This window comes from Corvus hawaiiensis, chromosome 24 (genome assembly GCF_020740725.1).
Source record: "Corvus hawaiiensis isolate bCorHaw1 chromosome 24, bCorHaw1.pri.cur, whole genome shotgun sequence".
In the NCBI taxonomy this organism is placed as follows: Eukaryota; Metazoa; Chordata; class Aves; order Passeriformes; family Corvidae; genus Corvus; species Corvus hawaiiensis.
Genome location: NC_063236.1, coordinates 513251 through 538252, shown reverse-complemented (window position 1 = coordinate 538252; position 25002 = coordinate 513251). Strand labels below are relative to the sequence as shown.

Below are 25002 nucleotides of genomic sequence, written 5' to 3'. Positions count from 1 at the left end.
GGAATCTGAGCTTCTGGGGATCAGAGCAGGGAGTGGAGCTAAAGAAGGGGCTGGAGCAGCAAAGGGGCTGGAGAACTCCTGAGGGAGCTGGGAAGGGGGCTCAGGCTGGAGCAAAGGGGGATCAGGGGGGACCTTGTGGCTCTGCACAAGTCCCTGACAGGAGGGGGCAGCCGGGGGGGTCGGGCTCTGCTCTCAGGGAACAGGGACAGGAGGAGAGGGAACGGCCTCAGGCTGGGCCAGGGGAGGCTCAGGGTGGGCACCAGCAGGAATTTCCCCACGGAAAGGGTGCTCAGGCCTTGGCAGGGGCTGCCCAGGGAGCTTTGCAGTGCCCATCCCTGGAGGTGCCCAAGGAAGGGCTGGAGGTGGCACTCAGCGCTCTGGGCTGGCTAGCGAGGTCGCTGGGGATCAGTCACAGGTTGCACTCGACGGCCTTGGAGGGATTTTCCAAACTCAGGAATTCTGGGATCCTGTAAAAACCCTCTTCCTAAAGAGGGTTTCCTGTAAAAACCCTCTTGGCCGCAGTTTGTGCTTTTCAGGGAATCCTGAATTTCCTGTGATCCCCAGTGCTGGCTGAGGAACTGTCCCATGAAGGGGGTCGCTGACTGGATCCCAAAAACTGTGATCCTAAAATCTGCTGTGGAACAATCCCGAAAGGGGCCAAACCCCGTTACCTGCCGCTTCCTTAAAACCCCTCAGTCCCTCCCGTCCGCACACCCGCGAGGAATCGCGGCCGCAGCCCTGCCCCGTGCCAGCCCCGCTCGCCCCCGTCCCGCTCGCTGTTCCGGGATCACCGCGCGGGAGCGGCAGCTGCAGCGCGGACCCGGCCGGGACGTGCCGTTCGCGGGGTAAAACCCGGCCGCGCTGCCCTTCGCCCAGGTTGGGCGCGCAATTCCCCGCGCAGGGGCCTGGAATATCGGGAATACCGTGATTTTCCCGACGGCGATCGCGATCCCCACCCCAGAGCGCGGATTCGCGCCCGCGCTGCGCCGCTCCCGCCGGCGGCGGCGCTGTTCCCGCGCCGTGCCCGGCAGCGGCGCTCTGCCGCCTCCTCTCGGTGGTGCGGCCGGGCGGGGCCGGGCGGGGCCGGCTCCAGGCGGCCGCTCTAGCCCGGCGCCCGCGCGCTCCGCGCCGCTGGGGCTCTATGGCGGGGGCCCCTGGGCGCGCACTCTATGGTCGCGGCCCGCCCCCCCCGCCGGCGCCGCTTCCCTGAGGCGGAACCGGGCCGGGACCGGGGCCGGGACCCGGCGGCGGCTCCGGCGCTCCCCACGTGCGGCCCTGCGGGGCTCTGAGGTAAGCGCGGGCTGGGGAGGCCGCCCCGTCCCCCTCGGCCCGCCCGCCACTCCTTCCCCCACCGCCGCTTCCCCCCCCCTCCGCCCCCGTGGGCCGTGAGGGGACGGGCACAGGCCGCGGCCTCGGCCCGGCGGCCGCTGCGGAAACCGCGGGGAGTTCGCACCGCAGGCGGGCCTGAGGCGCTGCCCTGCGGCCTGGGGCTGCTGCCGGGCCCGCGCCCGCTCCGCCTGGGCCCGCTCGCCCCGGAGCTGGGGGGAAAGGTGGTCTGGGGGTGACGAGGCTCCAGCCGGTCCCGGCCAGCGGTGGCTGCGTCCCCGAGCCCAGCCCGGTGACAAACTCAGCTTTATCGCTAACTAAACTGCCGTTAATGGGCGTCGCTACCTGTCTTCTATGAATTTTGCCCCAGACCCGTGTCTGATCATTGGCTTCCAGTGTTCAGTGAGGATCGGGTGGATCCAGGGCAGCGGGATATAAATGATCTCTGGGCTATTTTTCTCTCACAACCATCAGATCCCAGGTGCGGATAGAATATTGACATTTTCAGGCTGCAGCGTTTATTTCTGAAGCTCCTGTCAGGGGATGTTCCTGTACAGGCTGGTGGTGCTGGCCGGGGGGGGGTGGGGGGGGGGGGGGGGAAGAAGTGAGAGAAAACCTATGAGGAAAGTGCTCCTGGAGTTTTAAGGAATAACTTTGTGTGTTTGTGGAATGGAATCTGGAGCGGTGACTGGGCAAGTTGACTCGAGACTGCTCACTTGCTTTCTGGCACATCTGGTGGGATGTGCTGCCTTTTGCTCTTTTACTGATTTCTGGGCGGGGAGGGAGTGGAGTTCTGTCAGTTTTCTGGGTGAACAAATTTTCTCCAAGTGTCTTAATTGCAAAATAAGGTAAATAATGTTTTCACTGCTTAAAATAGCTGATTTTGAGGACACAAAAGTCCCCCAGATTACTTAAGTATCATTTAAGAAAATATTTTGAAATCCCTTTGTACAATTTGTAAATGTCAGAATTTGACTCCTGTCACTATTTGAGAATAAAATCCTGTGTCCAATATTCCTTGATTTCTGACTTTATAAAAAATATAATCACTCGGCTCTTACAATATTTCAGTGATGAAGCATCATTCAGACCCTTCCTCCACTCAGTTTGAAAGGGCAAAACAGAACTCGGTTTCTTCCGCTGGTGCTCTCTGTAGCATTTTAGGGAATTTAAAGAATCAGGGAATTAGTGAAGTTTTGGGAATGTTTTTTTTTTTTTTTTAATTAATGCTCCTTGGGCATGTCAGGTGTTTCTGGTGGGTTTGCGTGGTGGTTCATGCACGCTGAGGCCCGTGGCATTTGGAGGGTGTCTGTGAGCTTTGGGGTGAGAAATGAAGCGTGCCCTGATGAACATTCCTGTTTATGTTTGAAAGGAAGGTGGGCTTGAGGCTCAGGAAGTGGGGGTGAGTTTCCTTGGCTGGAGGGAGATGATGCCCAGAATTTTAGAGGGGTCCTTAAAGCAAATTTCATGAGCTGCTGTTGCAAAATCCTTTCCGTTAAATGACTTTTGAGGTGGAGCTGCTTGGAGGTTTACTGTGAAAATCGTCACCCTCACCTGTCTGGTTATAAAAAAGTGGTGTTTGTACAGATTGGGACAATAATCCTTCTCTGGACAATAAAGCCTTGAGTGTTGCTCCTCCTGTCAGTGGTCTGTGACAGCAAAATTCTTCTTTCACCCCAAACAGAGCACCTGCTTTCAGCTAAATAAATTAAATTCAGCTGTCGAAGCAGTTTTACTCAGGGGGTGATGTGCTCAGGTATTATTACCCTTTGTGGTCCCTCTTGTCAGATCTTGAGACCTGCAGGTTGAGGTTTTTCCTTAGAACTTCTCTCTTCAGACAGGTAGATGCCAGTCTCTGTCTCGGGTGCTCACAGGAGGCCATTCCAGGGGGAAATTCCTGGATTTCCAGCTAAGTAAAGTTAAAGGCATGTGAATCTTGTGTGACACTCACATCCCCAGAGGGTGTGAGGTTCGGGAGGAATTTCTGTCTTGTTGCAATCCTTGCTAAATCTTTTTATTGATTGATGTTGGATGAATGATTAAATATTCCAGAGCAAGCAGAGATGAATTAAACTCAAAACTTATATTTCTAATGGAAAATACTTTATCTTTTATTCCTGCAAGCAAAACTTCACACCAATGAGAGAAAGATCAGCAAAACCCTCTGTGCTCTGTCCCTGGGGTGTTTATTGTGGGTGGTTTTATTGGTTTCACTGTTTCTTGCAGGGTATTTTGAGTCTTTCATGGGACAGTAAGGCAGAGAACGGGGAGGGCAGGCTGTGGTTTAGCAGTACAGAAATGAACGGGGGTTTCTGTAGCACTGGAAATTTATTGTCATTTTTGCTGCTGCCTGGATTTCGGTTTGAGGGGCCCTGGTTACCCGGGACACGTTGCAGGGTGCAAAATGTCGATTTTCCTTTACAGAAGCTAAAACTGCATTTGAGGACAGACAAAGTTGTGTCCACTGCACGTTTGTCATTAATTCTGCTCATAATCTTGAAGTGGTTGATGTTTGCAGCCAGAAGGATGTTGGGAAGCTGCATCATTTGCTGGGGAAGGTTTGGTCTGTGCTGTAAAGGACACACAGAATCATGGATTGGTTTGGGTTGGAAGAGACCTTAAAAACCATCTCATTCCAGCCCCCTGCCATGGGCAGGGACACCTCCCACTATCCCAGGCTGCTCCACGCCTCGTCCAGCCTGGCCTTGGACACTTCCAGGGATCCAGGGGCAGCCACAGCTTCTCTGGGCACCCTGTGCCAGGGCCTCCCCACCCTCCCAGGGAGGAATTTCTTCCCAGTATCCCATCCATCCCTGCCCTCTGGCAGTTTGAAGCCATTGCCCCTTGTCCTGGCACTCCAGGCCTGTGTAAAAGGTCTCTCTCCATCTTTCCTGCAGCTCCTTCAGGTACTGGATGGCCACAATTAGGTTACCCTGAAGCTTCTCTTCTCCAGGCTGAACAATCCCAATTCCCCCAGCCTTTCCTCACAGCAGAGCTGCTCCATCAATCATGATTTCTTGTATCACCCAGCCACCAGTTTCTCCCTACAAAGCCCTGATTTAGTGACTTATTTGGGGAGTCCTGCGGCGGGACCCCTCAGAGCAGTGAGGGTGCAGGAGCAGGACTCTGCTCTTGGTTGACTCTTCCCCAGTTCATTGGGCTGCGTGCTGTGGTTCGGCTCAGCAGGGAAAAATCAATGACTCACATTTCCACAGAAAGAAATGTAATTTCCAGTCTCATAGCAACTGTCCTTTCAACACTTTCAAACCTTCTGTGACAAAATGTTTAACACTCACCCATCAGCTTTTAATGCTCCAGGCTGGTCCGCCCACTCCCCCCAGCTGAAACCTGCATTTGTGCATCCCTGAATCCCCCAGAATCCGAGGGGGGATGCTGGCAAGACGTTGAACAGTTAAATATAAAATCTTAGACATGAGAGAAGTGTTGCTGACTGCATTACATCAAGACAGAGTGACTCTGGCAGGGCTTAAAATTCAAAACTGTGTTCTCTTCACTTTGATTTCCGTCCCTGGTTTGTTTTTATACACCTTCAGATAGTTTAAAATAGGTTTGGCTGGTGGCTTGGCTAAAATATTTTTGGAAGTTATCTTACTTAGAGAAAGATATTCTTTAGTATAAAGAATCTTGGTTTTCTTCCTGGATCTTCTTTCAAACTGCAAGAGAGCAGGCTTAGATGGGATATTAGGAATTGGATATTAAGGGGATTATAATAGGATGGTGAGGCCCTGGCACAGGGTGCCCGGAGCAGCTGGGGCTGCCCCTGGATCCATAGGAGTGTCCAAGGCCAGGTTGGACAGGGCTTGGAGCAACCTGGGGCAGGGGAGGTGTCCCTGCCCCATAGCAGGGGGTGGAATCACCATTCCGTGATTCTGTATGTCCTTTACAGCACAGACCAAACCTGTTCCTGTTCCCAACTGGGGCTCCTGCTGTTCCCAGGCCTCGGGAGGTGACCCCAGCTGTGGGGCTTCACCTGCCCAAAGCCACAGGGATGAGCAGGGCAAGGTCTCCCCGTGTCCCTCCCCACGTGTCCCCTTGAGGAGGCACAGGAGGACTCAGGGTGTTGATAGGAAGTGACAAAATCTGGGCTGTGCCTTAATAATGGCGACATTGGAGGGCAAAGAGCTCATTAAACGTGTCCAAATGAGACCAAAATAATCAGGCACTGAGGTTATAAAACACTGGTGGAACTGGGCATCTGTCTGCTGTCCAAATTCATTACTAACTGGATTTAACTGGTTTTCTCGTAGCTGATGATGGAAGAGGTGCACAAGGGCAGCAGCAGCAGCTCTGTTACGTCCCAGCCCTCAGCCGTACAAGGTACAACCCTCCAGGCAGCTCAGCTCTCTCATATTGCTCAACAGGTAAAGCCTGGGCTGGATCTCAGCAAACATTTCAGGGAGTTCGGAGCCCATTTTTATGTGCTGCAAACTATAGATCCATTCTTAGAAGCACACGGAGAAGAAAAAACAGAAAGAGGCTAAGAAAAATGTGTTTGTTTGATGGTGGATGAAATAAAGTTAATTAAAAAGTGTTAAAAAGCTGATTTTTCTCTTTGTACAATGCAGAAGTGCAGCCCAGATTTGGGGTTAGTCAACCACAGGAGCTGCTCAGGAGTAAAATGAGGGCCTGGTTTCATTTTTTCCTTAGAAAAAGCACTTCCAGCTCCTTTCGTAGTAGCAGCAATCCTGGGTACTCAGCACCATGGAAACACTTGGATTTTAGCCCAACATGAACGTATTTAATATAATAAACCATATGAAGTTGAAAATTTGGGATTCTTCCTCTAAGGTAACATCTCTGTCAGAGCTTTAACCTGAATCCTTTAGAACTGGTGAATCTTTCCAGGAGGCTTTTCCTGGGAAAAAGCAATGTTTTGCAGCTCTTCCACTGTTTTTCTTGTGGAGGCAATTGGGATTTTGATGCAAAATTTAGATATAGGAGAGAATATCAGCAGGTCTCCTAGGGTTTCTTTCCAGGCTGGTTTCCTGATCTGTTTTTATATAAAGTTCTAATTGTCCCTTAATATTGCGAGTTATGATACAAAAGTAGCATTAAATGGAAGTTCAGCTCTGTGTATTTGAATGATCCCTTCATCTTCTCATGTATTTCAGATGAATAAAAGTAGCGGAGAAATTTGATGAGGAAAGTGGTTATTTACTTACCATCTACGTGTATAACTTGAATTATTTTTGGTTTGTGAATATATGGAAATGTGAACAATATAAATTGATTAAAGTGCAAAGACTCACGCGAGTTCAACATCAAAACTGCAAACCCTCTAGGAAGTTGAAGCATTTTCATGTTTTTAATATGTTACATAATATCACATATTTGATTATGTGACATAATGCCACATTTGATTTTTCTCTAACCAAAGGAAATAACAAACTGTTTCAGCCTTTTTCATATGCAAATAATGTCTCAAAAATTTGCATCTTTAAAGGTACTTTTGTGACTTCGTTAGAATTAAAATAAGTTGCTAATGCTGGTTGTCCACCAGTTTTCCTACACGTGTTGCACTTCCTGAGTCCTGTGGCACAAAGGTTTCACTGATGGTTTTTGGTCTGTTGTAGATGTCTCTCAGAGGTTCTGCTCCCCTCACAGTCGTTCAGCTTCCTGGAGAGCAAGTCCAGGTCCAGGGAGTCATTCAGACAGCTCAGTCCTCCTCTGTGATCCACTCCCCTCAGGTGCAAACCGTGCAGGTAACTCCAGAATGGCTTTAAATACCCCAAATCTGCAGTTATGTAGGTGAGAAGATGGGAAAAGATACACAGAGGCTTCTCTGACTCAGCTGCCTTTGTGCCCTGCTGTAAGAGACAGTGAGCAATCCAAGGACAGTCCTGTGGGACACAACATCCCTCATTTGGGCTTGAAATTATTCCTTGTGGGAAGTCACCTTTGGAGTCGACATGAAACCATTTGATGTTGCCTCCCTTTATTAAAAACTCCAACCCACAGCTCTGTAGTTGGTGCCTTGGCAGACAGTCAGGTGGGATCTGACACCCAAAGCAGGGGAGTGGGGAATAACAGAATAATTCAGTATAAAAATGAGTGTTTGGGAAAGGTGGAGCTGCATGAAGGCGAATGAGCTGCTGGGTGCTCTCTCATGCTGTAACTCCCAAGTCTCTGCTTGTGTCTCGTACTCACTTGCCATGTGATTTTTGTAAGAGGAGTCCCTTCTGAGAGGTACCCAGGGAGTTCCAGTGAGTCTGTTCCTGCTCCACTCAGTCCCTGCTGCAGAGCCCTTGGGGACCTGGAGTTCCACTGGGAAACCACTGCCCTAGCAGCCAGGCGAGGGAGGAGCTGCCCTAAAACCCAGGAATTAGTCCCTGATCCTTGTCCCACACTCCTCTCCTCATACCACGCTAAACTGATAAGCCATGAGAAGCAAACCTGGAAGGGATTGTCAGCTGTCCCTGCTGTAACATCAGAGCAGGGAGAGGAGAACGTGTCACTGCTGAAAGCAGCCAAGCATCTGCATTGGCTCCTTGTTGGTGCTCGTGTCTCTGTTGTCTCTTGCCTTTTCCTTCCCCCTGGTTGCACAGTCCTCACTGACTGGTTTCATTCCTTTTCTGTAATTTATGAACATTGTGGCCTTGTTGGGGGGGAAAAAAGTACAAAAAAAATACAAAAAAAAGTACACAAGCAGGTTTTTTCCCTGCTGATCATAGGCTGCTCTGTCTCTGCACTTCAGTGAGAAGCTTTTCCCAGAGCTCTGTGCATTCCTCTGGACTCTGTTACAGGCACACAGATAAGAACAAATAAATGTTTTGTTTGCTAATAAGGAGCATCAGAGACAAAATAACACTTTGAACTGGATGAGCACGCAGTGGAATAAAGAAATTTGTAGATAGTACTTCGCATATTTACTCCCTGATATACTTCTGCCTTAAACACTATTTTCATTGGACTTTTACATTCTCAGCAACAACCCCCACTGCTCCTCTCCTACATAAAAGATTTCAGGTGCTTTCAGTGTGTCTTATACATCACTGGTGTTCCTGTTCCCTTTCTCACCAGGTATCTTCCTTATCTGAGAGTGAGGATTCTCAGGACTCCTCAGACAGCATTGGCTCCTCACAGAAGGCTCGAGGCATCTTGGCTCGTCGTCCCTCCTACCGGTACGGGTGTGATGCACTTGGTGTTTTTATTTGAAAGCAAAACAACAGCCTCTTCCCATGCTCTTCAATATTCTGCTGCCCTCCAGGTTGTTTCCTTTGCCTTGAAACACGCAGTGAATCCGTTCATGTACGAACATCCTGAGCCATCGTTGCTGTGAGGAAACTTTGACTCCACTTACTGGAAATTTGCCTCAGTAGGATTTTGTACAGGGCAAAATGTCCACCAGCTGTAATTTTACTCAGTTGTATCATTTTACTGAAGTGAGGAGTGTAGTCAAATGTCAAACTCCTTTTTTCACAGAAAAATTTTGAAAGATCTTTCCTCTGAAGACACACGGGATAGAAAAGGAGATGAGGAAAGTCCTGGAGTCTCCACTGTCACCTCCATGTCTGTTCCCACACCCATCTACCAGACAAGCACTGGACAGTACAGTATGTTACCCAAAATATCATCACAGTTTTTGCCTCAAAATACAGATTTTGTTAAATATTTGAGAAAGATGAAGGACAAAAGTTGGTTATTATCTAGTAGTCAGTAAAGTTAGTACATAGAAGTAACTGGTATCCACCAACTTCAGATAAACTCAGTGCTTTGTAATTTTAATTTTTGCACATTAAGATGTTTAAGGGTGTTGGTATGAAGCACACAGCAGTGTTCTTTGCTGGATTTAACCCAAAATGTCAGTGAAGACACCTATATATATATATATATATATAGTGGGCCACTCTTAAAGGCTCCTGTGGTGTCAGAGAGGTACAAAAAATTAGGATTTGTTCCTTTGATGTTACCACTTGGTGTTGGTGGTGCTTCACACCGACTCCTCTCCATCCCGTGAGGGTGGGGAGGCCCTGGCACAGGGTGCCCAGAGCAGCTGTGGCTGCCCCTGGATCCCCTGGACATGTCCAAGGTCAGGTTGGACATTGGGGCTTGGAGCAGCCTGGGGGTGTGAAAGGTGTCCCTGCCCATGGCAGGGGGTGGGGCTGGAGGGTCTTTAAGGTCCCACCCAACCCAGCCCACTCCAGGATGCTGTGATTTACCTGTATTTTGTACTGTACAGCTACAGATCCCCTTGTCCATGTGCCTTCCCTCACAGTTGCCATCGCAGCCAACGGGCTGCAGCTGGCGGGGCCGGGGCCGGACGGGGTGCAGGGGCTTCAGACACTGACCATGGCCAACGCCAGCAGCTCCCAGCCCGGGACCACCATCCTGCAGTACGCCCAGACCTCGGATGGGCAGCAGATCCTGGTGCCCAGCAACCAGGTGGTGGTGCAGAGTGAGTACCCCCTGGGGACCTGCTTACACCCCTGTCACCGCGAGTGTCACCTGCTAACGCTGCCCCGTTTGGTGTCCCCCAGCTGCCTCTGGAGACATGCAGACGTACCAGATCCGCACCACGCCCACCACCTCCTCCCTGCCCCAGACCGTGGTGATGACGTCCCCTGTCACTCTGACGTCACAGACGAGCAAGACGGATGATCCACAGCTGAAACGAGAGATCAGGCTGATGAAGAACAGGTACGTGAGTGCACCTGAGCTGCTCGGCTTGGTGAGTTTAATGTGCTGAGATCGTGGAAAAGACTTCCAGGATCGTAAAGTCCAACCCGTGACAGATCTCCACCAGAGCCCTGGGTGCCACGTCCAGTCCAGCACTGAGTGACACCTCCAGGGATGGGCACTCCAAACCTCCCTGGGCAGCCCCTGCCAATGCGTGACCTCCCTTTCCATGGAGAAATTCCTGCTGCTGTCCACCCTGAGCCTCCCCTGGCCCAGCCTGAGGCCGTTCCCTCTCCTCCTGTCCCTGTTCCCTGCCAGCAGAGCCCGACCCCCCGGCTGCCCCCTCCTGTCAGGGACTTGTGCAGAGCCACAAGGTCCCCCCGGAGCCTCCTTTGCTCCAGGCTGAGCCCTTTCCCAGCTCCCTCAGGAGTTCTCCAGCCCCTTTTGCTGCTCCAGCCCCTTCCCGAGCTCCATTCCCTGCTCTGGATACGCTCCAGCCCGCCCATATTTCTCTTGCAGTGAGGGTCCAGAACTGGAGGGGCCTCAACAGTGCCCAGCACAGGGGGGCAATCCCTGCCCTGGTCCTGTGCCACACCGTGGCTGGTACAGCCCAGGTGCCCTTGGCCACTTGGCCTTGGTGCTCCTTCCCCACCTGAGCACGCCTGGGCTTGTGGGAGATTGTGACCCAAACACAGGAAATCGTGACCCAGACATGCTCCCTTGAGTCTCACAGTGTGGAGAAGCCAAAATTGGGTTTCCCCTGCAGATTGGCTGCCATGTGTGTTAGCAGATCCTGCTGCATTTCCTGCTCTCCTCGGGCAGTTTTGGCTTGGTTTTGTTCCTCACTGCAGTTCCAGCTCTCTGGTATTGGTCAGTATTGTGACGTTCAGAAAATAGATCTCACCTCTAAAATAAAGAACTCTGCTTGTCTGTTGCAGAGAAGCTGCCCGGGAATGCCGTAGGAAGAAGAAGGAGTATGTGAAATGTTTGGAAAATCGAGTGGCAGTCCTGGAAAATCAGAACAAAACTCTAATTGAAGAGCTAAAAACTTTGAAAGATCTTTACTGTCATAAAAGTGTGTAAGAAGAGAAGGTAAAAACCTTTGGGGACTGGTGAAATATCAGAGGAGAATTTTTTTTTTTTTATACTGAATTTTTTTAACTAGATGAAAGGTCAAAAATGAAACTTTTCTACCTAGATTTCACAGCTCAAAGACTCTATAGATTTTCTTTACAACGTGTTGGTGACAAAGTACAAACAGGAAACAAGAAAACCTCACCAAAATTCCTGCTGGCACAACTGGAAACTGATAAATTCAAGATTGCAGCTACAGCGGAAGGACAGTCACGTGTGGCGAGGCAGGTGATGAGAGTTTCTTTGAAAATTCCTATGAATACCTCTAATAAGGGAGGCAAAATTTGGTTACAAAGAAAACATGGATGAAACGGAATCCTTGCCATAGCTGACGTTGTTAGTAACATTTATAACCAGTGTATGTTTTGATTTCTTACTCTTTTTCAAGCCTTTTTCCTTCAGTTATTTGTCTGTAAATATTTTTATTTTAACCTGTAAGTTGGTATTTACAGGTGCAGATGATAAAAAAAGCTGATACTTTGCTTGAGGTATAAATTATGTTTTTACTCTTTCTCAGATGACAATTTAAAAAGTTGGGATGATTTTTTTCCATGTTTGCCGTGTTTATCAGATTGGGGAAGGATCTGCAGAAGGCAGTGAGAGGCCTGGTCCTGGAAATGTCTGAGGCACAGAAAATTGTGTTGATTTTCTTAGAGAATTCAACACATCAGTGATTTTAAAGCACAGTGTGAGGGACGAGGACTGGTGACAAAAGTTCTGAAGAATTTCTGAGATTAAACTTCTGAAAGTTTTTAATTTCGCAAGAGTTTGTTCTTAGTTCTGGGCATGAGAAACATCAATCATTGAAAATTTAATTGTGTGCTGATCATATCTACAATTAAACACTCAGTGCTTGTCCTGGCCGGGGATTCTCCTGGCCTTTGGAACATGAAACCAAATAGAAGAAAAACGATGTAGTAAAAAATGGAAGATCTATACCAAAGGGTTATGAGGTTCTAATCTCTGGTTTATTGCTGGAAGTAGTGCAAAATTACAATTTCCAGCCTAATTTTGTAAGGTAGGAGCTATTTTGCAAAGTAACGGTGTCTTTGTACGCAAATACTATATTGCAAACGGGGAGATGGTTGGTATATTTTGTAGCTAAATTGTGATCTTTACAAAACCTGAAATTGAGTTTCTATACGTATTTTGACAGTTTATATCTTTCATTTTAGTAACCAAATGAAATATTTTGTGAACCAGATTTTCAAGGATATATTTTTATGGATAGTACAAAGTCAAATGAGATCCTCTTTGGTGTAGGAGATACTTGAATTAATTTTGTATGTCTGTAGGCAACTTGCAGAAAAAATGGATCCTAAAGAGTATTGGGGGGAAAAAAAAGAAATTAGGGCTTTTTACTCCCCACAGTTGACAATATCTGCACATGAGATCTCATTGTGTCAGAGAGTCCAGTTTGTACAATTTTAATTTGTTTCAGGTGAAAATCACAAGTTTGACATGATCAGGACTCCTTTGCCTGGGGAATCTCCATTCTTGGAGATGCCCAGAGCTGCCTGGCTGTGGGCAGGACATGGTGCTGGTGAGGACACGGTCCTGGGCAAGATGTGATCCTGGTGGTCAGGCCGTGGTCTTGGGCAGGTGCTGTAGGTGACTGCAGTGCTTCTTGCATGAGTAATAAACCATTTCCATAGCTGGGATTGAATCCTGCTTCCAGTTCTGTCAGCGGGAATTACTCCATGGACTGTGCTGTTCCGAGGTGTTAGAGCTCCGTGTGTGTCGTGCTAGCTCAGATCTGGATGGAATTCCAAGCTGTGCTCCCTCCCTGGATGTGTAATGCTTATCCCATGGTCAGTCAGTATTTTTGATTTTACTCCTTTGGGAATTAATGGACTTGTAGCAAGCAGAGCTCTTTGCCATGAGGAATCTGCATTCCACAATCTCCTGGTTAGTGGGCTAGAAAAGGATATTTTGTCCCTGAAGTTCCTAAGTCTCTTGATTGTTGTGGACATGAGTCCCAATGCGTTTCCTTTAGGCCAGGCTGGAGTGTGACTCGTGGTTGCCATCATGTCAGAAAAAAGCTTTGTGACACATCAGAAATAAGGTTGGGAAAGTCCTAAACTGAGGGAGCTGCTCCTGGAGAGGTGTCAGTGTTTCCTGTTTCTTTGGTGGAATTTCAGGAAAATTGAACAGCCTGGAATGTGCCTGGAACATGCACCTCAGAGAACTGGACCTTTCTCTCCTCTCAGTGTGTCACCTGGCATGTGTGAGAGGGTTTGACCTACAGTTCTGAACTACCTTGGGAACTCTGTGGTAGCTGATCCTCACTGTGTTCTCTTTTTTTCTTTTGTAATATGGAATAATAATAAACAAATCTATCAAGTGTTAAGACTGTAAAAACCTGGTGGCCAATTCTTCTTGTATCCAGCAAGGGAAGCACCTGTCCTGCCAGACACACCAAGAGTCAGTTTTTATACTCTTAAAATAGTGTGTTGGAAAGAACAGCTGATTTTCCATCATGGGAATATTAAACAGTTACACAAGTTTGCTCTTTAAGCACTGATCATGAAGTTCTTAGTTTGGATTTACTTTAAAATCTCAATTTTAAAGAGTAAAATCTCATTCCTGAGGGTAAGAGATGCAGCAGCTGATGCTGTTCTGCTGGTTGGTTCCAAACAGTCCGTGCTTTCCATGAATTGTAAATATTTGTTGAATCAATTAATGGTTGCAAATTTTGATCTTGGTAAATAAAGTCGCTAAAATATTATCATTCTGATGGTCCCTATTTATTTTTAATGAAGGTAGAGCTGCAGTGGTGCTGACCAGGTGTGAATACCTGTGTGGGATCGGGTCATATGACAGCCAGGAATAAATAATAGTCGATTTTAGTGGATGAAACGGTACCTGTATACACCTGCCAGTGCTGAAAATCATGAGTGCAGAACAGCTTTTACCTTCCTGCAGGGTTTTTTTACCTTCTTAGTTTTCAATAAGCTGAGCCACACTTAAGGTTTGGTTAATTAAATGGTTAATTAAAACCTTTGCGTGCTCTGCTGGTTTTTACCCGGCAGAGGGAGCATCTGCCATCTCCAAACCCTGGTGCCATCACTGAGTGTATTTAACCTTCTGATGGCTGGAAAAGCACAGAAATAGGGTGGGAAGGAAGTGTTTCCAGTTGATAACATTTCTATATTCAATTTTCCTTACTAGTGCCAAGGCTGTTACTGTTTCCTCTACTGTCAGTGTGGATATCAGAGGCAGGAAACAAAAAATACAATTGCAAACATGACTCCTAAAAAGTAAGTGCACATCCTTTGGCTCTTGGTTTTATTGAGAGGCAGGAGGGAGCTCTTTTTTCCAAGCTTTCCCAGGCAGAACAGACCTCCACGAGGATGACACGATGCTTTGCCCCTCTACAAAGTCTGTGCGAGCACGGTGTGTGCCACAGTCAGGAGGATGGTGAGCGTTGTGCTCACGGGGTTCCGACTCGTGTTGGTCAGCCGAAGCTTTGCTTTGATCCATTTTCTGTACTGAGACAGGCGGACGTAGATCCCAGGATATTTGGGGCGGCCGCAGCCAACCCCAAAGCTGGCGATGCCGATGAGGTAGTACTTGTCAGTGTCGGGGTGGTAACACACCAAGGGGCCCCCGCTGTCGCCCTACAAATGAACACCACAAAAACCAGTAGCATGTAACTCCTTCCAGGAAACAATTCAGGCAGTAATCATTGTATTTTTTAGATTCGTTTTAAGCAGCTCAGTTAACTGGACAGTCACAATGACAGTAACACGTGGGCAGTAGCACATGGACAACTCAAGGTAAACCTGGTGTTGCTGAAAGACACGGAATCGGCATCCCTGAGGTTGGAAAGGCCCTCCAAGCCCAAGCCCAAGCTCTGCCTGATCCCCATCTTGTCACCCAGACCAAAGCACTGAGTGCCACATCGTTGGTCCTGGGACACCTCCAGGGAAGGGGGCTCCAAACCTCCCTCGCCTTCCAATGCCTGACCACCCTTTCTATGGAGAAATTCCTCCTGATTCTGGTCAGCACTGCACTGACCAGAGCCCCAGGCCTGCACTGCTTCAGTATCTTTTAACTCAGGTTCTGTTGTTTTCTCTCTGCACCTTTTCATGCCTAAACCTTCACTCCTCACTGAATTGGGGAATGTGTTGTGCACACGGTGTGGGAGCTCCAAGAGACACAGTAAGGAACACACATCCCGTGTCTTGGCCGTGTCACCTGCTTAGGGAAAACTGCTGAGAGAAGCAGGAACTGTATCAGACAAAGCACTTAGGATACATTATGGGGTTTAATTAGAAATGTCTCTGTGTCCCAGCTGGTGCTGCAGATTTTGCCAGTGCTTTGGACCCGAGAACTGGCTTTTCCGAGAAAGAGGTGGTGATTGTTCAGCATTTAAACGAAAATCATGCCACATCCCTGAGCCACTTCCTAGAGCCCTATCCCTGAACCACATCCCTGAGCCACTTTCTAGAGCCCTATCCCTGAGCCACATCCCTGAGCCACATCCATGTCCAGTGCTGCTCTCCAGCACAAGAACAGGTGAGACATACATGTGCTTCACACACGCTCCATGGTACAGTGACACGTGTCTGTCCAATGTTTTGTATCGTGTATCATTTACTGACACCTTCGTGGCATAAGTATGTTGCATTCTTTATCCTTCCTCTTTGTTCACTTACTCCTGTCATCTTTCCAATATCACCAAATTCTTTGTGTATGTTTTTGCTTTGCAATCACTGTCCCACCCTTTTATGATGCTTCCTTTGCATTTGACATGTTTTTCCAGTTAGTATTTCTGCTGTTTTAATTCATTATGCTACAAATCACGATGCTGCTGAGCCTCTGGCTTGGGAGTTCCACCGAGGCAGGTGGGGCACCACCTCCCTTCTCACCTGGCAGGCGTCGGTGCCTCCGGCCCAGGCGCCGGCGCAGAGCACTCTGTTGTCCATGAGCCCCGCGTACCCTTCGGAGCTGTTACACAGGCTGGGAGGGAGGATTTCCACTTGGGCTTCTTTCAGCACAGATGAGATTTTACCTTGAATGGAGACAGAATTTAGAAAGGGTGAAATATGCTGGGGTGTGTAGCAATTTTACTGTGGTTTTTTTCGTTTCGCCAGCCTAGGTGTGTTCCTGGACATGTTTAGACATGGATATGACACGGATCCGAGTGGGTTAAGGGTTTGCAGACTTGGGTTTGATGAAGGTTTTGCAATTCTTCCTCAGAAGAAGCATCAATGAGAATACACCTGCCTTGCTCAAAGTGTCAGAGGTGACTTATCAAACAGGCTCATACAATCCCAGCTGACCCTGAAACTCCCCCACACAACACCAACTGGCATTGAATTTGTACCCAGTGGGAGTAAAGAGAATTGGAGGGGGTGTAGTCATTCATAAATCCCATGGGAACACCCCAGTTCACAACACGTGGCATCAGAATTGTTGCTTTTCAATAAAATAGCTGTTTCCAGCAGCCCATGTTGACCTGCACCACAAATCTGAAATCAGCTGGGTTTATTTTCCTTTTTTTCATGTTATACTTGGAAGAAAGTCTGGGAAATTTATTCCTGTGGTTACAGCTGTGTGGGTCTAACCTGCTTGTGATGGAAAACCCCTGAAAGCCGATCCTCACTGCAGAGTTAAATGACGTTGTGTGAGGAGACCATAACCTGAGCAAATCCAGTTAAGAGTCACAGAATGGTTTGGCTTGGGAGGAACCTTGAAGATATCTTGTTCCCACCCCCTGCCATGGGCAGGGACACCTTCCCCTGTCCCAGGCTGCTCCAAGCCCCATCCAGCCTGGCCTTGGACACTGCCAGGGATCCAGGGGCAGCCCCAGCTTTCCTGGGCACCCTGTGCCAGGGCCTGCCCACCCTCACAAGGAGGGATTCCTTCCCAATATCTAATTTGAACCCGTCCTCTTTCAATTTGGTGCCGCTGCCCCTTGAAAGGTGGGAAAAGCCCTCTAAGTTCCAAGTGCAAAGTGAGTTTATAAATTCAGGGAGCTGGAGTGGGTGGAACCCGCTGGTGTGTGGGTGAGAATGTGCTCAGCAGTGGCCAGAGCCCATTACCCTTCTCGGCCGTGCGTCCCCAGCCACTGATGTAGCAGTCGGAGCTGTTCTCCAAGGGCAGGATCAGGGCGGCCGGGGGCAGGCACATGGGCTGCACGTAGAGGCTGTGCCGCACCGCCGATTTCAGCTCAAACACCGCCACGTCGTTCTCAAAGGTTTCTCTCTTGAACTCCGAGTGCACAATGATCCTCCTGATCCTTCTTTTTGCTGTGTGTGGACTGTGTTTTTGAAGGTTGTGCACGCCCAGGACGGCTCGCCACGAACATGGATCCCTACGAGAGAATTCACATGGGTTTTACATCGTTTTAACCGTTTGTTTTCATAGAATCATGGAATCCAGGAATGGGTTGGATTGGAGGCACCTTAAAGCCCATCTCATTCCACCCCCTGCCCTGGCAGGGACACCTCCCAGTGTCCCAGGCTGCTCCAAGCCCCAATGTCCAGCCTGGCCTTGGACACTTCCAGGGATCCAGGGGCAGCCACAGCTGCTCTGGGCACCCTGTGCCAGGGCCTGCCCACCCTCCCAGGGAGGAATTTCTTCCCAATATCCCCTCTAACCCTGTCTTCTTTTGCTTATGCACCTCTAGGAATATACATTGAAAATTCCATAGTAAATATTTCCTGGAACAAATTTGCCTCATTACCATTCTGTCCATGTGAACACTCTCTTTGCCTATTGATGGTTATGGCTGCTGAGGAAAATTCAGATTAAGGATTTCAGATGACACCCAGATTTTTCCTCCCACCCCATCTCAGCAGAAGCCACCAGGAGATGTTAGTCTGACAAAGCTAAAAACGTGGTTTTATTTTGGACAAAGGAAGGAGGTTCATCCCCCACAATGCTCATAAAGACTCTGCTTGTACCTAGACCTGGGAAATCCATTATCTAGAAGTAAAAATGATGACTATCAAGTTAATATTAAATTTAGAAATAGGAGTAGAGTCATGCAGACCTAATTTCTAGTCAAGTAATGTTGAAAAAAACCTTTATTAAGTGAGATTTGAATTTGGCCTGGGATGAGCTATAAAATTCAAATTAACCTCCAAATTTAAGGTAAAACTTAAATTGATAAAGAGGCATTATATTGCAAATAAATGTTTGTTAAATGCAAACAAGGAGCTGATGTAATGAAGTCCTGATAAAGGATAAAATTCCAAAGTTTGCAGATTTTACAGTTCACTTTCCCCCAGGTCATGGCTGTGTCAACACAGTCGATGTCAACTGATGCAGATTGTGCAACTGTGGTAAAGGCTGGAAAAGAGACCAGTGCTGAGAGCTGAAATGCTCCAGAGTTGCTGTAAGGGCAGTTAAAAGTCTGTTCTGAGGAGTTATTACCACATTGTCAAAAAAAAAAAAAAAAAAATTAAATGCCAAATTGTTGGTTCTGATAAACAAGAAAAAAAGGAAATAGTGTTAAAACTAATGGAGTGTTTATAATCTAAATATCACAACATTTCTTGGTGAGTTTTAGTGGTTCAGAAAACTCTATTAACCAGAAAAATCAGAGCTCCGTGGAACAAAGCAGCCCAAACTACTTTGGGGAATGGGCTGGGGAAAGGAGCAGAAAACCTGGCATGAGAGAGGGTCCTCCTGCTCCAGCTGCTGTTCCACAGGGAGCAGCTCCTTCCCCAGCCATGACCCCAGCACTAGGCTGGGGTGAATAGCCCAGAGTTGGAAAAGCCCAGGTTCGGGGTTGGACGAGAAGATCTCATCCAATGCCTCACTCTGTGATTCTATAAATCAAAACCAAACAGCCCCTTATTAGAAACAACCCAGGTAGTTCTGGCCCAGGCCAGAAGGGCACAGCCAAGATTTCTTGATGTTGACTTATGATTCTTCACTGATTATTCCTGATGTTGGCTGCCCAGGGAGTTGGTGGAGTCCCCATCCCTTGAGGTACCCAAGGAATGACCGGAGGTGGCACTCAGTGCTCTGGCCTGGGGACAAGGTGGGGATCAGTCACAGGTTGGACTTGATGGTCTTGGAGGTCTTTTCAACCAGACCTGTGCCCCAGCCCCTTCCCCAGCTCTGTTCCAGGCTCTGGATATGCTCCAACCCCTCAACGTCCTCCTTGCCATGAGGGCCCAGAACTGGACACAGCACTTGAGTGGCCTCACAGCGCCCAGCGCAGGGGGACAACCCCAGCTCTGCTCCTTCGGCCACACTGACTGACACAGGTGCCCGTGGCCTCCTTCCCCGTCCCAGGCCCCGCTGGGCTGGCATTCAGCCGCGGTGCCCAGGGCTCAGCCCCGGTACCTACGTCCTGCCGTCCACGCAGTGCCCGGCGGTCAGCACAGCTCTCCGGCTCAGCAGGACGCCGCCGCACAGGTGCACGAACCGGACACCACCGCGCAGCACCTGCAGGCTCACGACCCACGGCCACGCGCCCTCCGGGGCCTCGTGGCCCCCCACGATCCAGGACGCGACGCTCCGGGCCAGCGGCAGCTGCTGCTGACACTCTGCAAAATACAATGGGCCCCTTAGAGCAGCCGGAGGGCAAAACTGAGCTTTTGGGGCAGCGCTTGTGGGCGCTCAGGGTTTATGGGCTGGTCTTTATTTCTGTTGTTTTGGGGTTTTTGCTTGGTTGGGTGCTTGGGGGTTTTGGTGGGTCTTTTTTGTTGCTGGTGGTGGTGGTGCTGGTTTTTGGTTGGTTTTTTTTGGTCGGTTTGGTTTTGCATTTTGAATCTCCAGCATAACCACAGCACAGGAAGGATATGGACTTGTTGGAGGTGAGGACACCAAGTTGTTTAGAGGGATGGAGCAGCTCTGCTGTGAGGAAAGGCTGGGGGAATTGGGATTGGGAGGAAAAAAGCTTCAGGTTAACTGAACTATGGCACTCCAGTCCCTGAAGGAGCTGCAGGAAAGATGGAGAGAGACCTTTTACACAGGCCTGGAGTGCCAGGACAAGGGGCAATGGCTTCAAACTGCCAGAGGGCAGGGATGGATGGGATATTGGGAAGGAATTCCTCCCTGTGAGGGTGGGCAGGCTGTGGCTGCCCCTGGATCCCTGGCAGCGTCCAAGGCCAAGTTGGATATTGAGGCTTGGAGCAGCCTGGGACAGTGGGAGGTGTCCCTGCCCATGGCAGGGGTGGAATGGGAGCTTTAAGGTCCCTCCCTTCCAGCCAAAACCATTACGCGGATCTCTGCACGGCAGGACGCGCTGCCTCACAGATCCCGGCGTCTGGGAATCCCGGGACTTCTCAGCCGATGTGAAATACGCGTATTTATCTGACTAAGGTGTATTTCTTGAGTATAGATTTGCGGTTAGGCGCGCTCAGTCGCTGCTACTTTACGAATTCACCAAATTTCGGTGTAAATGAGGTTTTTCCTCGTTTCCCCCCACCACGGCCCGCTCTGCTCAGGCTCTTCCCCGCTCGCATCCCCCTTCCCCGACCCGGCCCCGCTGGGTCCCGCTGGGTCCCGCTGGGTCCCGGTACCGTCACCGAGGTCCCTCGGGGCTGTCCCCCCGGGCAGGGGTCCCGCGAGCAGCAGCAGCAGCAGCAGCAGCGGCACCGCGGGCCGCGCCCGCTGCATGTCCGCCGAGGGCCGAAGATGGCTGCGGGGCCTGAGGGCAGCCCCGGCGGGAGGCGCCGTTGGGGCGGCGGGGACGGCGCGGGAGCGCGGACGGAGGAGCCGGTGAGGGGCGGGAGGGGCCGCCGGGCCCTCACCGACCTCTGCCAGGGAACCCTCAGCTGGGGCAAAGCGTCACGGGGCCCGCCCTCACCTGAGCAGAGGTGCAAGGGGCTCAGCTTCATCTGGGGAGAGGCGCAGGGATCTCACCCTCACCTGGGCAGAGGGTCAGGGGTCTCATCTCTGCAAAGGGTCAAGGTTTTCAGCCGTGGGTCAGGGGGCCCAGCCTCGCCTGAGCAGAGGTTCAGGGGGTCTCACCCTCGCCTGGGCCAAGGGTCAGGTTTGGGGGTTCAGGTTCCGTCAGGTGGAGCAGGAACAGCCGTGAGGGAGCGTGGGGAGGGGGCAGCAGGTCCGACGGAGCCCCAGCGACATGCCAGCTGGGGAGCACCTGAAGGAGCCCCGTCCCAGAGTTAGTCAGGTACAGGCAGCAGTCTCTTTCCATTTATACATTTATTTTCTGCCTCCCGGGCGGGTTTTTTGTTGTCCTGGGATCCTCCCTGGCTGCACCGGGCTGGGTTAGCAGCAAGGGTTAACCCTGCAGCAAGGCAGGGTTAGCAGTGCCAGGGCTCCAGGAAGGAAACAGCCTCAAGTTACACCAGGGGAGGTTTGATTAGATAGGAGGAAAGATTTCTTCACAGAAAGGGCTGTCAGGCCCTGGCACAGGCTGCCCAGGGCAGTGGTGGAGTCACCACCGCTGGAAATGTTCAAAAGACATGTGGATGTGGCATGTGGGGACACGGTTTAGTGGTGAACATGGTGCTGGTGGTGAGTTAACTGTTGGACTCTGATCCAAAAGGTCATTTCCAACCTTGCTGATTATGTGATTCAGAGACATTCAGAAAATTGACCCTCTCTTATCACCTGATAGTTTGGCTTCCGATGTAAGTCCTTCACTGTGTTACTGATACAGGCACGTGTGGAGGAGCCTGTGCCGTGCAGGGTGTGTTGGTCAAATGAAGAATTTTGGGGGACGGGGGGCAGGACAGGGGTTACTTCACCCCGTACCCCACGATGTGTGGCTCGATGGGCATCCAGGGCAGCGCCACACTTATGTGTTGTATCTTCAGCTCTGAGAACTTGGCCTCTTCCAGATTCTTCCATAGCTCTCTCGTGAGGCAGCATCCAGCAAAGATGAGTTTCCAAGTCGGGTAACAGACCTGCTGCCAAAAATACTTCCAGCTGGAATGCTCAGCGGCCACGTGCTCCAAGAAATAGAAAGCTCCTCCCTGGGAACAGAGAGTCTTCTTACAGCGGGTGTTGGGGTCACGCCAAGCGGCTCCCACCACCCCCTCTCTTCCCCTTTTCCCTCCTTTTTCCCTCCCCTCTGTCAGTTGGAATTAATGAAAGAAGGAAACATCCAGATATTCAAAATGCCCATTCAAAAAGCACAAAGAATTGACTTATTTGATCCCTCTTTTATTCCAGCAAGAGTTTGTTGTGGTTTCGTTTAAATTAGTTGTTACTATGACTGTTTTTTCCAAAGGAAACTAAGATAAATGTGTAAATCTGCTCCAACCCATCAGTTTTTCACAGAGGGCAGAGTTAGATGAGATATTGGGAAGAAATTCCTCCCTGTGAGGGTGGGGAGGCCCTGGCACAGGGTGCCCAGAGAAGCTGGGGCTGCCCCTGGATCCCTGGAAGTGTCCAAGGCCGGGTTGGATGGGGCTTGGAGCGACCTGGGACAGTGGGAGGTGTCCCTGCCAGGGCAGGGGGTGAATGAGATGGGCTTTAAGGTTCCTCCCAACCCAAACCATTCCATGATTCTATGAAAATGCCACTTCAAAGGCTGAAAGTCTGTTGCAAAAATACCCCAACAAACCATCTGGTTTTAATCTGCAGCTCATTAGTAACTCCAAGGGAATAAGGTGTTTAATTAGACTGCTCTGGTCCTACAGGTAGAGCAGCTCCACTTCACAGAGGCTGAAGCAGTTCATTTAAAACAGATCTTTAAGCCTTGGTCAGAGCTTCCCACCCAAGGAAAATCCAGTGAGTGGGGAGGGACAACACCACATTCTGCTTTAAATGATGGGCTGTGATTGCTGCTAGCTTTGTAACTACTTTTAGTTAGCAGTATGTTGCTTTTAGGATTCTAAGCCTAAACCAGTCTGCCCAGTACCCTTTGCAGCACTCAGCCATACAGAGTGTTGTAGGAACCAAGCTGGGTCTGGGTTTTATGCTCAAACCAACTCTTTTCCACCTGTTTTTGTTTTTTTCCCCTTTCCCTGTGGCATGGTGCCTCTGGAGTAGGTGTTAAAGGTAATAACAGGTTTTTTTCCAGGTACTCACCGGCCGGAGCACCCGGAGCACTTCCTTCAAGGTGCTGCTGACGCTGTGCACGGAGCACAGCACCAGGGTGCAAACCACGGCGTCCACGGAGCCGCTGGGCACCTGGTGCAGGTCTTCTCCCGCAGCCACCAGGAACCGCTCGTAGTGGAGGTGCTCGTTCTTCTTCATGTTTCTGGAGAGACTCTCCTGGAAGTGGGGGTTGATGTCGGTGCAAGTGATTTTGCAGCCCGGTGGGTAGAACTGGAAGTTGGTGCCGCTGCCAGTGCCTATCTCCAGCAGCCTCAGCTCCCCTGAGGGGCCTCTGAAATCAGGAAGATTACGGAATAGTTCCTGCTTGTGCTTCTTTGACTTCCTCTCGTGAACTACACCAATCTTGTCCAAAATGAAAGGAAAAAAGACCTTCCTGCAGAAGGGCTCCCACATGCCCAGGAAGGACAGCAGGTAGATGGGCGAGGCTAGCAGTGCCAGGCAAGCACGGAGCAGGAGGACGCTCGCACCGGCCTCTGGCATTTTCAGCGTGGGCAGAGGATCCACGCAGAGCAGAACTGCTTCTCCTGTGTGTTAGAGCTCGGGGAGTTCAGTCAGAGCTGCCTTCATGTACTCATCGTGTCCTCTCAAAGTACATTCAGCTGCTTGGGTTGCTCTGGCCGACTCTTTTCCGCAGCTGATTTCTAAGTCCGGTCACAGGCGAGGACAGAACAGTGCAGGTGCAGCCAAGCGGTGACCAGAGTGCCCCGGCTGGCAGGGGAGGAGCTGCCGGTTTGTTCCCGAGCCGGGACAAACTGGGCAGCACAACTCCGTTTGTCCCTGGCAAAGTTCTCCAAGTGGCCTCATTGGGTGCTCGGCAGTTCCGGGTACAGTCACGTCTCTTAAAGCAGCCTGTGCTGCCCTGGGAAGCTCAGCCGAGCTCTGGATCTCTGCAGGAGTTTCATTAGGGGTTTGATTAATGTTTCACTTCAAGCAGTTGTTAGGGAGTTGATTTTCCAGCCGCTGTGAGTTGCTGGGTTTGCTCAGCAGCTCCGTGCTCTCTCTGAACAGCAGTTTTAAGTCTTTGCAGGTTGAGGACACCTTAAATCCTCTGGCAGGCGAGAACAGGCTCCCAGTGATCTTCCAGACCTTTGATGGGAATCATGGACAGAGATAAAACAGTTTATTAATTCACTAGTTCTGCATGCAGCATGTGGAGTTCGGGTTTTTATTTGGGTCGAATCAACACTGACCACTCCACGAACACATTCTGGAGGACTTCGTCAACTCTGTAGTCACCAGAGTTTTCCAAAGGATTTGGTGGCAGCGTGGATCAGCCATTAACAGGTGACAGCTCTGCTCCAGGTGGCACGAGGATCCAAGGTCCCTAATAACCTTGGAACAGTTCTGCTGGGGGGTGCGTTGGAGTTTTGTTTTCCTGGGAATGCCACCAGTGTGTCTCCTCCTCCCTCTGGTGGCAATAAAGCAAATTAAAGCCGGGAGTAATTAGGTGCTTCATTAATGAGCTCTGTTGTTTTCATGCCTCCACCTTGTGGTAGCTACAAACAGATTGAACAATGGGAATCACAGAATCGTTTAGGTTGGAAAAGACCTCCAAGATCGTGTCCAGCCTTTAATTGCTGTGTGTTGTGTGTGTGGAGCACAAAATGCGGGCAGTAATGGATTGTTTTATTACAATCTGGTTGTTTATGCGGTTTTAATTCCTTGCTGCTGTGCTGCAGGGAGTCACGCAAATGGTTAAAGTGGCCAAGGAAAGTGGGGAAGTGTCACTCGGTTGTGCAGGAATTTGTGTTTCCCCTGGGACTGCATCTCTTCTGGGGTCTGGTGGGATCACTGAGGTCCGTTAGGAAGTTTTTTGTGGTTTCTTATCCCTAGCCACCCCCCTTGGTGTTGACCAGTTTATTCCTCAAGCTCCGGGCTCAGGGATCCCTCACACAAACCGAACCAACG

At 49.9% G+C, this 25002-nt stretch overlaps 3 protein-coding genes across 5 annotated transcripts; 1 reads left to right on the top strand and 2 right to left on the bottom strand.

Annotated features, from left to right (window-relative positions):
• Nucleotides 1-1138: 1138 nt before the first annotated feature.
• Nucleotides 1139-13825, top strand: ATF1 (activating transcription factor 1). Of its 3 annotated transcripts, XM_048328066.1 has the most exons (8): nucleotides 1139-1290; nucleotides 5595-5708; nucleotides 6921-7049; nucleotides 8368-8468; nucleotides 8770-8900; nucleotides 9563-9742; nucleotides 9825-9984; nucleotides 10902-13825. In XM_048328066.1, the coding sequence occupies exons 2-8, from the start codon at nucleotides 5598-5600 to the stop codon at nucleotides 11044-11046; spliced, it is 957 nt and encodes a 318-aa protein (XP_048184023.1). In that variant the 5' UTR covers nucleotides 1139-1290; nucleotides 5595-5597; the 3' UTR covers nucleotides 11047-13825. The 3 variants fall into 3 exon arrangements, with proteins under 3 accessions (XP_048184023.1, XP_048184025.1, XP_048184024.1); XM_048328068.1 differs by lacking the exon at nucleotides 5595-5708 and having other exon boundaries at nucleotides 1140-1290; XM_048328067.1 differs by lacking the exon at nucleotides 1139-1290 and having other exon boundaries at nucleotides 5595-5664.
• A 498-nt stretch (nucleotides 13826-14323) lies between these two features.
• TMPRSS12 (transmembrane serine protease 12) lies at nucleotides 14324-20682 on the bottom strand. Its single transcript, XM_048328309.1, has 5 exons — nucleotides 20492-20682; nucleotides 19409-19627; nucleotides 17148-17419; nucleotides 15972-16114; nucleotides 14324-14717 (listed from the first exon to the last, which is right to left on the bottom strand). The coding sequence occupies exons 1-5, from the start codon at nucleotides 20680-20682 to the stop codon at nucleotides 14472-14474; spliced, it is 1071 nt and encodes a 356-aa protein (XP_048184266.1). The 3' UTR covers nucleotides 14324-14471.
• Nucleotides 20683-21209: 527 nt separating this feature from the next.
• Nucleotides 21210-23891, bottom strand: METTL7A (methyltransferase like 7A). Its single transcript, XM_048328366.1, has 2 exons — nucleotides 23065-23891; nucleotides 21210-22004 (listed from the first exon to the last, which is right to left on the bottom strand). The coding sequence occupies exons 1-2, from the start codon at nucleotides 23572-23574 to the stop codon at nucleotides 21768-21770; spliced, it is 747 nt and encodes a 248-aa protein (XP_048184323.1). The 5' UTR covers nucleotides 23575-23891; the 3' UTR covers nucleotides 21210-21767.
• Between the last annotated feature and the right edge of the window lie 1111 nt (nucleotides 23892-25002).

Bases quoted from the DNA above. Each gene is read 5' to 3' on its own strand.
- ATF1 (XM_048328066.1), top strand. From the start codon at position 5,598: ATGATGGAAGAGGTGCACAAGGGCAGCAGCAGCAGCTCTGTTACGTCC. The intron at 7,050-8,367 runs GTAACTCCAGAA...CTTTCTCACCAG, and splicing joins CTCAGGTGCAAACCGTGCAG to GTATCTTCCTTATCTGAGAG. The intron at 9,743-9,824 runs GTGAGTACCCCC...GGTGTCCCCCAG, and splicing joins CAACCAGGTGGTGGTGCAGA to CTGCCTCTGGAGACATGCAG.
- TMPRSS12 (XM_048328309.1), bottom strand. From the start codon at position 20,682: ATGCAGCGGGCGCGGCCCGCGGTGCCGCTGCTGCTGCTGCTGCTGCTG. The intron at 19,628-20,491 runs GTGGGGGGAAAC...GGCTGCTCTAAG, and splicing joins CCTGAGCAGAGCGGGCCGTG to GGGCCCATTGTATTTTGCAG. The intron at 16,115-17,147 runs GTAATGGGCTCT...TCTCCATTCAAG, and splicing joins GGGACGCACGGCCGAGAAGG to GTAAAATCTCATCTGTGCTG.
- METTL7A (XM_048328366.1), bottom strand. From the start codon at position 23,574: ATGCCAGAGGCCGGTGCGAGCGTCCTCCTGCTCCGTGCTTGCCTGGCA. The intron at 22,005-23,064 runs GTGAGTACCTGG...CTCTGTTCCCAG, and splicing joins TGCTCCGGGTGCTCCGGCCG to GGAGGAGCTTTCTATTTCTT.